Here is a 17202-nt window from a genome sequence, read left to right on the forward strand (position 1 = left end):
CTTAGTCCACTGAGCTATCTTGCTGGCCCCAGTTTATTCTTTCCTATAGTACAAACAGACAAAATCATTTAATCTGCTGCTTCTTTGTGCATAGAATCATAAACTAGCCATAGATTTTTGTGATTTGTTCCAATGCATCCTGGAACTTTTTGTGTGAAAATGCTTTTTTTCTCTATTTCTTACAATTAGAGTATATCAAAACATTCAGGTAGAAAGACAGCTGACCAGCAAATGACTATTTGCAAATTGTTTTTATTTGTAAATAACCTAATGTCAAGTCACAGAGGATTCACAGAGCAAGATTTGCTACAACTCCTATCAAGCTAATAAGAGTTAGAGCAATGTGGAAAGATGCTCATAATGTACTGTTGAACAGGCTGTTTTATGTAATCTCACTTGCCATTTATATACATATTGAAAAGAGTTGGAAGAAGACATTCACTGTTTGAAGGTGATATCACTAGAGAATTCTTTTACCTGTATTAATCTTTACTTTTTAAAGATTTTTTAAAATGTATTTAGTACAGGGTCATTAGAATCTATAGGGTCTACAGGGTCTACAGGATCTCACTATGTAGATTGGACTCGTAGTGATTCTCCTGTTTTCAGCCTCCCAAGCTCTGGAATTACAGGAGCACACCACACACCCAGTCTCAATCCCATCTCAGTGAGTCCTGGAGGCTGGGCCAGCACGGCACAGTGGGGATCGAACCCTCACCCTGTGCTCTGCCTAAACAGGCGCTTTAGTCCGCTGAGCTATTTGGCCAGCCCTTTCTTTACTTTTTAATGTCCGTATGCTTTTTTTTATGTAAAGGACAAAAGCATTTACAACAAAGAAAATTTGTGTTGTAGAGGTAGTGATGTCCCAAAATTGAAAGTGTCAGAGGTTGGGTGGCATCCTGTTCAGGATTGCTGTCCTCTTCTGATTCAGAATCTATTTTATTTTATTTTATTTTATTTTCTCCCACACACAGGTCGAGCAATCAATGCCTCTGATGGATAGGCAAGTGTGCATCCCCCCGGAGCTGCCGGAATTGCTGAAGCAGTTCACCAAAGCCGCCATCCGGACGCAGCCCCAGGACCTCATCCAGTGGGGTGCTGAGTACGTGTCCCTCTCTCACCTCCAGCGCCCTCGGAAACTAGGCTATGGACCAGAAATCCGAGCTGAGTGGCATAATCTTTGAGGTTTCTTTCAGTTCTCTTATTGCTTAGTGCTTTAAAATCCACTCATACTGCCATCAAACTGAGCAAGGATGTGATGCCCTCCTTTAAATAAGCCAAACTGAGCGACAGGATGCCAGAGCAACAGGCCAAGTGTCCAGGGAAAATAACAAGAGTTAGATTACCAGGACACCCTCAGCACACGCTCACCCACCACATACCTGCATTGTCTACGCGTTTCAGTGGAAAAAGGACCTTGAGAACCTGGGCTAGGATTTCACTTGTCTTTCCTTGGTTTAAATTTGGCCCTCGTTCTCCTATTTTACCGCTAGATGGCAGCCGTGCACGTGGGGGAGGCCGGCACTAGCCAGTGGGTGGGGTGGACCAGAAGAATCAATCCTTTCAGGCTGGCGCCCTCCTTGGTGAGAACTTACCTCCAAGGCTGTGAAACTCACTTTACCCCCAGCCCACACACACCACGAAAGACACTCTGTATTTTGTCTTTGGGAAAATTGTGTTTTTTTGGTTTGTTTTTTTTTAATGTTTCTTTGAACGGATCTGCTCCTTGAACAAAAAGATGTGCCCAGGCACGTGGGATTCTGGAGGTGAAGGCAGAGAGGACCTAGGGGCTCAGGCCTGGTTGGAGACAGCATGCCCGGAGCACAGGGCCGGCGAGGCTGCCCAGTGATGGAGCTGGTACAATAGCTGCCGGCCTGCACCAAAACAGATTTACACAGAAGTTCTCTCAGCTATGAAATTGCTTCTTAGATAAACTTGCTAGTAGACGGTAGGCAGCTGGGGCTGCAAGCAGGAGGTGGGAGCTAACTAGGCCTTCTGGACTTTTCTGGTGCTGCTTTTACTGCTGGGTGCTTATCACCTTAGTAGTGCTGCAAGGGCACAGGGAGGGAGGGGAGGAAGGGAACCCAAGGGTCGAGGACGGGACAGTGTCCTCAAGCTGACCACGTTGTACTGATCCAGTGGGGCAGTGTGCTCTGATACCTTTCAGAAAGTACAGAGTGCACATCTGAGGGCCAGAGTTCCTCTGCTCCTGGGCTGGGCAAGAGGCAGCTTTTTGTTATTGTTGTTGATACTGGTTTTTTAAAAATATAATTTTCTTTTATTTTGAAGAGTGAAAACAAGAGCAAGAAAAACAAAAGCAAAGACAGAAACAGGGTAACATGTAACAATACATACATTACAGATTTTCAAAACAAGAATAGCTGATTAACAGTGATTGATATATTATTTATTTTTATTGCCAAATCTGTTGCTCAGATTGACATATAGTTACACAAGACATATGATTGAATATTACCACATGCTTTCAAGAAATCTTAAATTTTTGTTCGACTCTCATTTTCTTTTATTACTTTAAAAATTTACTTTAAAGAAAGTATATTAATAATTAATATGGCATTAGAAACAGTTCACATTTAGAAGACCAAGATGACAGGTATTTCAGGCATGGTTTTAGTATTACACATTGCTGTCCTTAATGTAGTAAGAGGCAGCTTTTAGAAGGGAAAGAAAGTAAGCCAGTGGTGCTATAACAACAGGACTAAGTGCATCTGGTTGGCTTAGGAATGAACCCTGTTTGGGTTTTCCATTATGAATTTTATATATTACCTCTAAGGTTAGACTTTAGCATAAGAAGACTAATTTCTTTTGGCATGATCAGGCAGACTGTTTTATACTACATAATAGTTCAAGATTCCATTTTGCTGTTCTCCTGTTATTGTATAATAGGAAGAAGAATGACATTTCTTGATACCATCTTTGACATTTATAGGAGAAAACATTGCACTGTTGTAGCCTTGTTTGCTCCTATATTGTGTGATGTGCTATAAATATTTTAGGCATCTGTGAAAAATCAGTTTGTACTGTAACTACAATGAAAAAGAGCATGACCCAAGAGCACTCTTCATCCCATTCCAACACAAAAAGCACTTACCAGATCATTTTCTGTGGCTCACAAACTTATAGCATTTTAGAAGACAAAACTTCACAAAGTATTTCCAAGACAAAATACATATTTAATTCATCACAATCAAGAATTATCCCACATATGTGCTGTCAATGAAGATGCATCTACTAAGCATCAGCAGAGCACATATACTTGTTTGTACTGTAGTAGACATGTGTAACAAGACAAATTTGCTACATTTATAACTGTGAAATTGCTTCCTTGCAAATGAAACTCACTATCCCAGAGGACTAAATCCATGACTGTAGTTTCATTTCCATGTTCTCTAACCAGTTCCATTAAAAAGTCCAAAGACTTGGAGAGTATTGAGCGTCACTGTTCACCTGGAGAATCACCTCTGTAGCATGAGCTGCTGTGGTGTGGCTGTTCCCCAGATCTGGTTGTATAGCCTAAGGTCCTCCTTATGGCCCTCCAGGTGTCCCTCTACCCACACCTACCCACCAAAAAGCAATCTATTCAGAGATTTCTCATACTGTTAAAGGTGCATTTTAACAATCAAAGTTCCCAAGAGGGGACAGAAAGGAACTGTTTCATTTCATGCAGCTTTAGCTCCAATCACTCTGTATCTTAGAAGTATCTAATGGTTAGCTCCATTGAGTGGCTTAACCCTAAAATACGCTTTCATAAAAGTCCTCTGTATTCGCTTACTATTGTCTGGATCTAGAGAAAGTGACATCGGGCAGGGCAGACATCTGTGACTCAAGGATAGCTGGTGTCAAGACTTCAGATGGAGAACAGACCCTACCACACAGCACTGGTAACCCACATATCAGTGGCTTGTGCCCTTCCCCACTGCAGACAGCCCCCTTCCATCTCATACCAAACCTGACACAGGCCTCAGTCTGCTTTCTGTATGGCCCCAGATTAAATCCATTACACAAAGCAGTGAGGAGCAGGCATCATTTATTGACAAAATTCAAGGAGAAAAGAAAAAGGTTTTGCTTCATCTGCACCACCTAATCTCTTTCCAAACTGCTTGGTCTCCTAGGCATCTGCTAGCGCCAGGGAAGCCTATATTTTCTTCCCTATTGGAGCCTATGCCTCATTTCCTCCAGCCAGAAACCCTGCCTCACTCCTGGGGCTCTTCATGCCCTCCCTGTCTTGAGTGAGCCACTTTAGTTCCCATGTAGCTTCTCTTCCCCGCCCACTGCCTGATACCAAACACATAAATAATATGTAGACATTCTATACATATCCTAGGAGTTATATGTCTACCCTGTATATGTAAAACATTTCTGAGGGAGGGCTGGAAGTACTATGCCCCAGGAAACTGCACACCAAACTTTTGTTGGTCATTCTGCACCTTATAAAAGAAAAAAGAACAAAAAAACCCAAAAACTTTATTTCCTACATATTCACCCTGCTGTAAGTGGAAAGTAACACAAGACATTCCTTGAACTAAACATGGTATCTAAAAATCTAAACGTTTTATACATATTCTTTCTCCTACTCTTTTCTTTCAAAAAAGGAGCGGGAACTCCTAAGGAAGCCACAGGTCACCTGAGTGTGGGACATTCCCCTACCCTGCTGGCTTTTGTTCCTACAGGTACTTTGAGGCCATATCTCGGGGAGAGATTCCTCCGGTGAGAGAGCGGTCTGAGCGAGTCATCTCATCCAACTGGACAGAACTGACACCCGAGCTATTAAAGATCCTACATTCTCGGGTGAGGTCCCCACAGCAGCACCAAGGGGCATGTGGGGCAATGTTGACATGGGTACAAAGGCCATTTGTCCCTCTGCCAGTCAGCTGGCTACTGAACACTACCTAAGGTTCACTCAAACTTGGAGTGGAAGGAAGGCTTTCCTTAGATTAGGCTGGAGGGTGAGCTGTCCTGGGATCGCTGCCGGTCTCCCTGAAGCTGGCAGAATGTCAGAGGCTATGCTAACTCTTCCTTTCCTGAAAAATATAGGACAACAGTCTCTCAACAATGTCTCTATGGTGGGCCAAGACCATTACTAGGAAAACACGAGGGACACATCTGGAGTATTGTACAAATAACCAAGCAGGTCTGGAGCAAGAGACCCAATATCTTGTTCATAATTCTCCACTAATTAGTGGTCTCTGGTCTCATTACTGGCTTTCCACCTGTGGTTTTATTTTCAACTATCCTGTGGGTAAACAGGGGCAACACAGGCATAAATCAGATCACAAAGCATCTGAAACATGAGTTGAAATGTAATGTAAATGTATACATCTTTCCCACAATTCTGACATCTGGAGCTAAAAATGATCAGATTGTATCACTGAGCCCTGAAAAAGAAAAAACTGAGAAACAGGGTCCTCTGGCCTCCCCGACACCTCCTCCTGCCCCATCCATGTGCTGGGGAACCCAGGCTTGGCCTGGGAACTGCTTCCTGTGGCCCTCCGTCCCACTCATCCTCTCTGTTGTGTCTGGCCCTGCCCTGCAGGTTGGTGGCAGACTGATCATTCATGCAGATGAGCTGGCCCAGATGTGGAAGGTGTTGAATCTCCCGACCGATTTGTTTAATAGTGTGATGAATGTGGGTCGCTTCACGGAAGAGATCGAATGGCTGAAGTTTTTAGCCCTTGCTTGCAGCTCGCTTGGAGTTGTAAGTTTGCTTTTTCTTTTCTTTCTTTTTCCCTTAAAAGCTTTCTCTGGGCCTGGAAGGACAGTCCACCAATACACACGGTCTGCTCCAGGGATGACAGTGAGCACGCCTCTTGTCTTCTACTCTCAGAATTCAGGTCATTTCTGTGCTTGTCAGCAGGACACAGAAGCTGGAAGAAGAGGAGGTAGAACAATTGTCAGTCTCCAGGAAGAGTTAGCCAAAGTATGGCTTTTTTGTTGTTTTGTGGTTTTGTTTTGGTTTTCTGAGGCAGGGTCTCACTGTGTAGTAGAAGGCCTTGAACTCACTTATGTAGTGTAGCATAGGCTGCCCTGGAATGCGTGGCAATCCTCCTGCAATCCCAAGTGCTGCAATTACAGGCATGTGCCGCCTCACTGGCCCTACTATGGTGTCTTGATTATTTAATCATTACCTTCATATCCAGTTTCACTGCACTGTTCCCCCTCCATTCATAATTCCTGATGATAAACAAGAGTCAGCTACGGAATACGCCTTGCTTACTTGTGGGTTCCAGACACCTATAGAAGAGCAACTCTACAAACTTTCAGAAAGGGATGCAGCCTTATAGGAAACTACTATGAGATAAACAACTGTACACCAAAAGTTGAAAACCTGTCTCTAAGCAAGAAAAGAGAGAAGAGACTATTTCTAGAACTATAGTCATGACATCACCATAAAAGGAGGGAATGTGTACAAATTCATGCCTTTTCCAAATTTGACCTGTTTAATAAAAAGAAAAGCCATTTTCCCATTTTGAAGCAAAAGATGCTACAACCAGTTTTTATACACATTGAAAGCTGAAGTGTCTAACTTGTAGCCTCATTCTTGTTAAGCACTATTATCGCTTAAAGGAAATGAATCAGAAATGTGACTTTATAATCCCTGAAATAATGCAAGTTTAAGAACTGAATCATTGCCTATGCTCAAGTGAAATGGTATGAAAAGATAGTTTGAATTGCTTAGCATATCTAAACATGATCTTTTCTTCTTAAATATGCTTAAAACACATTATCTGACATTTTTATTTCCTAGTAAATGTAGCAAAAATAATGTAGTCCAATTTTTCTTATGGATTTCCCCTGCAATGTTCATCATAATCACTTCTTTAGGAAGAAGGAAAGCAGAGACTGTTCGGTTGATTTTTTTCTTCATTGTCTTTTATAGAAACATTGTATAATGAAAGAATTACTGTCCTCCAGAAGGAAGGAAAATGGAGTGGGACAAATGAGCTGTCAGTCAGGACTGAACTCACTTCTGTGAGAAAAAAAAATAACAACTCAAGGACTGGAGGAAACCACTAAAGGGAAAATTAAATAATTAGTACATCTTATGACGTTCTCCCAGGGCTACAAATATGTTCATTCCACTTCAGAGATGGTTGCAGAAGGGGCGAGACACATACTTTCTTATTTTACCTGTAGTGAATTATGGTCTTCATGATCTATCCCCCTCACAAGATATGGAATAAAAGAAATAGATTCCTCTGATTCTAGAGATCAGTCTGATGTCATAACTGAAAGTATTCACAGGACAATTGCCTGACCTCCTCAGTTGTGCCTGACTCCTCTCCTCTCCAAGGAGGAGGTAGCGCAGAGAAGGTAGAGTCGAATGACAGTCTTGCCTTAGCCTCCCAGAGTGCTGGGCTTATAGGCATGTACTACCACATCTGGCTGAACTGTATCTTTCTGCCTCCTTCCTAAAACAGTGAGATTTCTTACTTCTAGCAGACCATCATTCTACTCTACCTTCTCTGCTTTCACCAAGGTAGCCTCATGCCTTCCTCTGGACAAGAGTGATCCCCTAATTCTGAGAGGTCCCAAGGTAGCTGATTTTGCCCCTTGCCCTCCCCATCAGAGAACACCACAGGGAGTTAGTCTGAAAGTCTAGTCTGTATATAGAGGATACCCTCTGAACCCTGAAGCCAATGCCTGGACACCATGGTGGCAAGTCTATGGCATCTGTGCCACAGGGGACACATGGAGCTCTCTTTGCAATTAAGTCATGAGTTGTATGGGTTTATTTTGCTGAACTAAAACCTCAATGTTCACGTTTAACTTCAGTGCTGCACTCTGTAATAAATAAGTGGGCTTGGGGTTGCATTCTGGGCATTCTTCTCCAAAAGGTTTATCATCACTGCCTTACACTTTCGGTATCATGTTGGCTGTTAGTGGGAAATTAGGTAAGGGGTTGGTCAGCTATGGCCTGAAAGCTTATGTTCCTTACAAACTCATGATTAACACTAACTCCCAAGATGATGCTATTAGGCAGTGAGGCCTTTGGGAAGTGATTAGGCTATGAGTGTGCAGCCCTCAGGAATGGGACTAATGGCTATAAAAGAGAAAGCCTGCTTGTCCCTTCTGCCATGTAAGGACACAATGAAAAGGCACCATTTAATGAGGGATCTCCTTGCCAGCAGATCTGGCATCTTGATCTTGCAGTTCCCAGCCTGCTACACAGCATGTGATACATTGCCGCTGTCTATAAACTAATCGCTCTAGTTTACTCCCTGTAGAAAGTCTCATGGCAGAAATTTTACTCTAGTTGCTAACAAGAATATGGGCTCCAGCCTTGAGCTTTCTGGAATGGTTCCAAATACTACAGTGGGTGGACTAGTGTCTCGAGTCCCTTTCAAAACTATCTTCTAGTTGGGCCCTGCCACCTATTCCACTGAGACTGATTGTAAAAAGGGAGCATCTAACGGTAAACAAGGATCAAAATGGAACATAGCTCTTGGGAAGTAAGAACACTTTCAAATGGGAAGGGGACAGGGAGAGAAAGGAGATTTTTAAAAGAATCAAACACAGGGCCTGGCTAGTAAGCACAAGGTCCTGAGTTTGATTCATATATATATATGAATCAAAAGGGAAAAAACAGAGCAATGCTTGTGTAAATAAGGAGGGGAAGAAGAGTTGAAGGGAGGGGAAGGAAATTCCAAAGACAATAATTTCTTTAAAATGTACCTATAATCCATAATAATGCATTATATACTTTAAAAAAAGATGAATACAAAAAATAAAGAATAGTTTGTGTATGAAATCGATAAACATGTTTGCCTAAAGGAATGACCTAAATTGTGTTAGCAGGCAATGCACCTTTTGACACTTTCATATTTGGGTTTAAAGGTGACATACTTAGAGTTACCTCTGTGGATTGGATCTCCACCTGATAAAAAGTCTTATGCAAGAGAATAAAGATCTCTACTCTAGACTTATTAAATCTTTTAATATGTGTACAATGTTGGAACTAAAGGCGTGTTTTGTGAATAGCTGTGAACGGTGATCCCTGGGGGTAAAGCCGCCTGCTGCAGTCAGCAGGCTGCCCCCAGAAAGCATCACACCCCGCATGGCAGTGTAACCAACAACCACTCATTGTCTGGCAGTCCTGGGCGCCCGAGTTGGAGATCAAGGTGTTGGCATGTTATGGGGGCAGGTTAACCCATAACAGCACCCTTAGGGTGAGCATGATAGAGCAAAGAAAAGGGACAGGGCATGTTTAGGGAAACAGACAGAAGGAGCCGTGGGTAGAATTTGTGCAGTTCAGTGTGCACACTTTGGCTCGCAGCTCCACCCCAAAGCATCTCACACTGATCTCATCTCATGCCTGTGCCTGCACAGCCCCTTAATAGCTTCCTGTGTGGCTGCCCCCTGCCCTCCAGAGTGGGGGTAGGGTGGGGGATGAGAGGTGGGGTGGGGAGTGGAGGTGGCTGGAGGGATGGATGATTCCACTGCCCTTCTACCCATCTCCATGAGTACACTGCCGGCAGGGCAGAGTACGTGGAAGCCACCTGCTGCACGCCCAACTGCTTTGCCATTATGTGGTTTATTATTTTTAAATTATTGTACACTGGAGGTTCTTTTTCTTGAAGTATGTTTGTTAATATAAATGAATTTTAAATATTTACTCAATTAAAACTCATACTATTTGACACAAATATAATTACCCTTGCCATCAAGTAAAACTATCACTCCAGAAAGATAGGCCAAGTTTATTCTCACCCTCACATGTCTCTTCACATCTAGACTTTGATCCCCAAGTGGCAGCCACCGTTAAAGAACTACCTAGACATTCAGCGTATCCAGGGAAAGGATGAGAGCAGAACAGCAACGCCAGCCTCCAGGGGAGAGCAGCTCTCCTCTGGCCAGTCGTTGGAAGAAGACATAGCAGCTGCCAGCTCCTCACCAGGCCTCTCAGTTCTTCTCTCAGGGCTGACTTTTCACTGACACCCAGTTTTGGGAAACCACCAAGACATATGTGCTGACCTGTCCTTGTCTATTCAGAGCTAAATAGCCTTTTCTTTAAATCATTCCTTTCCTTTATCCAATCATTTCACAGCTCTTTTTACTCCTAAGTGTATGCCAAGGCTACATGTATTTAAAGACATGGGATCAATTCTGAACACAGTCTTTAATGTTTCAATTTCATTGGCAAGAGTGTTTCCTTCTGTGGGAACTTTTCTAATAAAACTTCTGGCACTCAACATCTAGTAATTTCCTCTGATACCACCAGGGTAAGGATTATGCAATTCAAAGTATGAGGCGGTTCTGCTTAAATAGGTCCAGAAGCTTAAAAAAAAAGTTCATTCCAATGTGCAGGGTCATTTTCCAGCATCTACAACCCCTACCTTCCTCAATATGTTACCCTTCTCTTACCTTCTCTTCTGTGGCATTATCCCAAGTACCTTCCTGGATTAAGGGCTAGGTGAGTTACCTAAACCTTGTACAGATAAAATTGGAAAGCAATAGTAAGAAAAAATAATTCTAAACCAATAATGTAAAAACAATTCCTCACCTGTAGTGAGGTTATTCTGACTAAAGTAACAAATAGATTAAAGTATACCACAGTCCATAAATTTAACTTCATGAGAGGAGCCCTCCAACAGAGAAAGGAAAGAAAAACAAAGATACCTTGTAGCTATTTAATGCTTTTAGAATGAATTGTGACACTTGAGTGTAAAAATGTCAAACTTTCTAGAGTCTTACATCATGACCACTTCATTTTATAAAAGCAATACTTTTGCATTCATGTATCTGAATTGATTTCAGGAACCTCACCTGAAAAAGGGATTTAATCCTCATTTTACCTTCCTGTTTTATAGACCATTGCCAAAACTCTCAAGATAATATGTGAAGTTTTATCCTCTGACCATGGTGGTGGGCCTCCCCGGATCCCTTTCAGCACCTTTCAGTTCCTCTATACATATATCGCTGAAGTGGACGGAGAGATCTCTGCATCCCACGTCAGCAGAATGCTAAACTACATTGAACATGAAGTGTGAGTAACCACCTACCAACTGTGAGTGACAGTACTCTGGGAAAAATCACGTGGCAGGCCAAGCTAGAGCGAGGCTACTACTAGACATGGCCCCAACTTATAGTGGCTTGACTTCTATTTTTACAGTGCTGTGAAAGCACTACCTTTGAGTAGAAACTATCTTCAGATTTAGAATTGTGATCATTGCCTGGGCTAGCAATTTGCAGTAAGCTGCACAGTAAGATGTGAGCTGCAGCTCTCAATCAGCCAGCCTTATGATCTCAATGGAAAACAATCAACACTCTTCAGTGTTTGCATCGCTAAGCTATGATGTTTGGCAGCCCATCGGTATTAAATGCATTTTTTATGGGGGGCATGGTGGTGCACTCCTGGGATCCCAGCCACTCAGGAGGCTGTGGCAGAAGTATCACAGGTTTGAGGGCAGCCTTGGAAATTTAGTAATATTTGGTATCAAAATAAAAAATAAGGGCTGGCCAAATAGCTCAGTGGATTAAAGTGCCTGTAAGCAGGTGCAGGGGTCAGGGCTTCAATTCCTGGGCCTGCTGGGTCGGCTCTAACTCTCAGGTGTGCTGAGACAGCAATTGAGACTGGGCGTGGTGGCGAGCACCTATAATCCCAGCACTTGGGAAGCTGTAAATAGGAGAATCACCAAGTCCAATCTAATAGTAGTACCCGAACACCCTGTAGACCCTTCCCTAAAATACTAAATAAATAAATAAAAATAAAAAATAAAATAGGCTGGGGATGCAGCTCAATGATAGAGTACCCCTGTGTTCTATTCCTAATATAGCTAAATTTTTTAGAACTGTATTTTCAACCTATCATATTTTCAACTTGTGATGGGATTCTCAGGACATACATACAGATGAGCAGCATCTGCATATTGTACTGTTCTGGGAACACAGAAGAATTGTGAGACACATGAAATATAATATAAAGGCCTGGCATGGTGGCACACACCTGTTATCCCAACACTTAGGAGGCTGAGGCAAGAGGATCACTGTGAGTTTGAGGCCAGCCTATGCTCAACTCCTCAGGGAGTTCAAGGCTGTCTGAACAGCATAATAAGACTCCCCCCCCCCCAAAAAAAGGGATGATCTGAAGAAGGGGAAAGGAAAGGATGGTAAAGATAGGACAGAAGGCTGAGGCAAACAATAGTAGGAGTAGCAGCCCTTGGGACCATGTCAGAGATGCAGAATGTCAGGCTGCACCCTGGACCTGCTGAATCTAAGACTCTGGGTGTGAGGTCCAGAAGTCTGTGCCTTCACAAGGTCTCTGGGTGTCTCTGGCTCAGCCAGGCTTGAGCACTGGAGGTGGAAGGAGAAAAAGGAGAGCCTGGGGGTGTGGTACAGGCAGTCAACAGACGAGAGGGAAAGATGGAGCAGGAAGGGTATCATTTGGAGTGAGATGTTTACATATTCTTAAGATTAATTATTAAGTGAACTATTGCCAAATATCTATTTTCCCAAACAGAATTGGTCCTGATGGCTTAATCAAGGTGAATGACTTTACTCAAAACCCCAGGGTTCGGCTGGAATAAAAGTGCAGTGAATTTTGGCAATTTTAAAGGAAGATACAGAGATGATTGCGCTTTGGAATGGCTGAACCCAACACACCATCCAAGTCAGTTTTCTTGTACAACTGGTACACACTAATAAACATATAAATCAGAAATGGGTGGAATTAAAACGTACAGTTGTCAGAAAAAAATACCTATGATATAAGGTGTCTTAAGTTACTTTTCTCTTGTTGCTGGGACAAATACCTGACACTCAGAATTAAGGAATAAAAGGTTTATTTGGATCATAGTTAGTGGAAGTTTCAGTCTATACTTGGCTGGCTCCAAGGCACAGTGGTACACGGAAGAGGGCAGCCATTCATGGTGGTGGAAAACAGCAAAGAGCAAAGGGAGGGGCAGCAACCGTGGCTACTAGAAGCCTCTTTCCCCTCCTTACATTGTAATGCAGATTACCCACCCACCACAGGCCAGATGTAGCACCCACACCTATAATCCCAACATTAGATCATGGAATTATTCACAAACTCTAGAAGCCACCCCACTGACTACAAGAGGCTTTGGGGGAACACCTAGATATAAACCATAACACAAGGATATTAGTGTTTTCTCCATGTGAGTGTTGAGTAAAAGTAGCTAACAGAACCTGGATTAAAAGCATATCTTAACCTAAAGCCAGACTAGATTGTTACATTTTTAACAGGAAGAATGCTAGCCAGACAGTTTTGATAATGAGGGGTAATTTAGATGAGCATCTTTTACATGGTCAATCAAGTTTTCCAATTCATTGCTCCTTTTTTGGGTACGGTTGCTATTCATTCCTTCACTTATCCATATTTATTGAGGTTAGCTACCTGCCAAGAATAGGGTTGCCAAAAATAATACCAGACAGCCAGCTAAATTTGCATTTCAGATAAATAAAATTCTTCATGATTTGTTTGCTTTTCTAAACCTAACATCTCTAGCCAGGAACTATGCTGGTTTCTGGTCACATACAAATAGATCATATATGAATTCTGCTTTCAAGGAGTTCTTAGTCTAATACTAAGACATGAACATAAATAACTTGATGCAAGTGGCCTGTAGAGCAACAACCATGGAAGGTTCCAGATATAGTATTAAAGAATCAATGTGAATAGACTTCTGAAGCACTACATATGTAATGGAACCCTCCAGGGAAAGTCCCTTGAATGAGTGCAAGACCTTCTGACAGGATCCTTCCAGATTTATCTTCCTTGAAGTAAGCAGATGGGGTGAACAGGCCACAGCAATTGTTAGAACACCAGGTGTGCCAAGTAGCTGGTTCTGTCCCTTCTATCCATACTACTATCTTCTCATAAAAGCTGTTTTTGCTATTTTAAAAAAAATCATATTAGCTTGGATGTATATATCTCTCTACACTCACTGATAAGCAATTTGTCTATTCGTATCTAAAGGAAAAAGGGGACCATGACAGGAAATCACCATGGGCCTCAATTTCTATCTACAGTGGAGCAATTAATGGGGCTGAAACAAATTCTTTACCCCAATCACTGGGCTGCACCTGCAGTGGGTGAGCAACACATAATTGTTGCTCACAATTATGTTGCCACCTTCCCAGCTAATGTGACATGGGGGAAAGAAACTCCATTTGATAGATATCTGGTTCCTAATCTCTAAAATTAAAGAATGAATTTTAGGAACAATGAAGGTTAAGAGCAGAATATATTTATTGGAGGAAGAAAGCTTCTGTCTGAGACAGAATGGGACCCAGGTGGATTGCCAAAGACCCTACCTTTTCTAGGGGTTTTTATAGAGCAAATCAATAACATAACGTGGGTCCAAGGTAGGCGACATGGGAAATTGCAAGGTGAGCATAAAGTGGGACAAAACTATGGTCAACCAATGAGATTATGTGTATAATTGTTCAGGTAGAATTGGGATCAAATAGGGAATCTGTTAGGTTTTTTTTGGTGGCACAGTAAGGAGATTGGAAAGATGAAGCCTTAACTCTAAAGACACTGACTGACTCAGGGAAGATGAGGATTGTCCTCTGATCTGAGACAAAGAAAGCTGAATTTCATCAACTTTTGCTAGGGGTAGAGTTGAGGAGCAGGTTTAGTGACACCTGAGAAGCTGACTGGGGGCTCTCCTGAGTGCAAGCGAAAGGTGAGAGGAAGTTGTATCCAGGACCAGGTTGGGGGAGATGGAGGAAGTGATCACTGGGAAGATAAGGTGGTGTTTAAGGGCTTCAGCCATGTTGTGACCACCATAAGTTAGCAATTCATAGTAGGACCAGAACCTATCAGAATCAAGTCACGGAGCAAAGGGGCATGAATACAAAACAAGGGATTTTCCTGTAGGAGGTTGAGTTGGTGACTCTTCCTGGCTTTCTCAAGGTGATAGAGACCTATTTAGAATATCAATCCCTGATGTGTATCCTTTGGGGAGGTATGTTGCATTTTTTTTATCTTTATTGTCTTAAGGGCTGGCCCTCAGCTGGAGGTGCCTGACTCCCAAAGTTGCAAGGCATCTCATCTTCCACATTAGCTTCTTCAAGAGCCTAGCCCTAACTGACTGCCTATATTTATCTAACTTAGATGTCTATAACAATTGTGGCCCCTTGTTTTGATTCTTTCTGTAACCTATAACTGTTTGAAAGGCTGAAACACTTCAGGTGAAATCTAGCACTGTAATTCATTGGGAGAGAAAGCTTAATCTGCTTCAGTTTCTTGGTGTATCAGTTTTTCTTTAGTATGACCAAATAATTCAAACAATTCTGGCTAGGAATAGGGACTAAACGGAGGCAGAAGAAGAAATCCAATTTTGGAAGGTCCTAAAATAACAAATTAAGTTTGTCAATATTACAAAACTAAAAGGATACTTTCTATATTTGGGAATCAAGATTGAATTGAGAAATAATCTCAGTAGCCATAAATGAATGAAGCTAATGAAATCATAGCCATCACAGTGTATACTGGGCACCGATATGAAGTTATTGGTAATACTACAGTCATTAGTTGAGACTATGTACAAGTGCTCGTCTTCTGCTTTTTTTTTTTTTTTGTTTGTTTGTTTGTTATTCTTTTCTTCTTTTGGTACAGGGGATTGAACTCAGGAACTTGTACTTGCCAAGCAGGTGCTTATGCCACTGAGCTATCTCCCCAGCCCTAAGTGCTCATCTTCTAAGCCAACTGTTGGTGTCCAACAGTTTCTTCCCTATAACAATGTTTCCTCTAAGCTATTAATATTATTAATATTACTAAGTCATAGGTATTGACCAGAATTAGACTTCACAGTACATCTGCCAAATCAACCTGCTTTGGTAATCATCTTATGGTGGAAAATAAATTTACCCTCTACCTAGGCTATGCCATGTCAACAGTATTATAAATATCATATTAATGATAATAACCAACATTTATCAGGCTATTTTATACAATGTGTTCTATACAATGCACAGCACTACATATACAGTTTTAAATTTTTCTTTATCAGCAGACTTTGAGGTCAGTGCTATCTCTCTCTCTCTCTCTCTCTTTTTTTTTTTTTTTGGCAGAACTGGGGATTGAACTCAGATCCTTGTGCTTGCCAGGCAAGCGCTTACTGTACTGAGCCATCTCCCTGGCCCATAAGGATTTTTTTTTTTGGCTCCTCGAATGCCTTCAGGGCACTTTTGGCTGGCTGCAGTGTTGTGGGGATTGAACTACAGCAACCTGAGGCTGCCAGCATTGTGGAAGCAGCCACTTAAAGAACTGAGCTAGGGCCAGGCCCCCGAGGTCAGTGCTATTATCTCTATTTTATAGATGAAGAAACAGTCTTAGAAAAATTTTTCTTTATATCACTGGTGAGAAAGAATTTGAATATAGGTCTTCTAACTTTAATAAGTATGTATACTTGTTTCTGTACTCAATACTAAGCTAGGTATGAGACTTCTCTCCAGAGAAAATTCCCAGCTTTTAAGTGCAAATAGTTTATTTGGGAGGAGATCCCAGGAATGGTAAAAAAAAATGATACATAAGAGTATGTTAGCCTTCCACTATTATGACAAGTTATCTGAGAAAGTCAAAAGAGGAAATGTTAACTTCTGATCATGGTTTCCAAGCGCTCAGTCAATGATTAGCTGGCTTCACTGCTTTAGGCCTGTGGAAAGGCATACCATTGTTGTGGAAGGGTTGGGTAGGAGAAAGCTGATCTCTTCATGGTGGCCAAAAATCAGAGAGGGTAGGGACTAGCGACAGCCCTCAGGTCATGCCTCCACCTTCAACTAGGTGCCACCTCCTGTTTCTATTATCTTCCCCAAATGCCAGCAAATTATGGTCTCATCAGAAGTTTAATTCAGAGAAGTCAGAGCCTATACTGTTCACCTTCAAGAAGTCCATCCTTGGAGCACATGATCTTTGGGGGTGATGTCTTTTTAGATCTACACCATAACAAAGAATAAAATAATAGGAAAAAAACCAGCAAAAGATTTGTTATCCATTCAGTTACTCCTTGTAACCCAATACTACTGGACAACTCCAGGAGCTTGTGTAGAACAAATCTCAAGACTGATGGATGAGGAAGTCTTCCCCTCCATCATTGGTTAAATGTTGCTCCTCACCAAATCTCCCACCTGTTATTGTCTGAGGGCTGCTTCAAGGGGTATCAACTTTCTTCATATTTGATTTACCTAAGCTTGTTCCTTTTGCTACAAAAAAAA

General features: G+C 42.0%; 1 protein-coding gene across 2 annotated transcripts in view; it reads left to right on the plus strand.

The window, feature by feature from the left end:
• Ropn1 (rhophilin associated tail protein 1) overlaps positions 1 to 12666 on the plus strand; it is a 47607-nt gene extending 34941 nt beyond the window's left edge. For both annotated transcript variants that reach the window (XM_023702270.1, XM_004642175.2), the window contains 5 exons: positions 975 to 1102; positions 4692 to 4809; positions 5555 to 5716; positions 10830 to 11005; positions 12479 to 12666. In XM_023702270.1, coding sequence (XP_023558038.1) covers positions 987 to 1102; positions 4692 to 4809; positions 5555 to 5716; positions 10830 to 11005; positions 12479 to 12545 — 639 coding nt within the window. In that variant the 5' untranslated portion in view covers positions 975 to 986 and the 3' untranslated portion in view covers positions 12546 to 12666. The remainder of the gene's footprint in view (positions 1 to 974; positions 1103 to 4691; positions 4810 to 5554; positions 5717 to 10829; positions 11006 to 12478) is intronic.
• The last annotated feature ends 4536 nt before the right edge of the window (positions 12667 to 17202 follow it).

This window comes from Octodon degus, unplaced genomic scaffold, assembly GCF_000260255.1.
Source record: "Octodon degus isolate 3935 unplaced genomic scaffold, OctDeg1.0 scaffold00147, whole genome shotgun sequence".
NCBI classification, from domain to species: Eukaryota; Metazoa; Chordata; class Mammalia; order Rodentia; family Octodontidae; genus Octodon; species Octodon degus.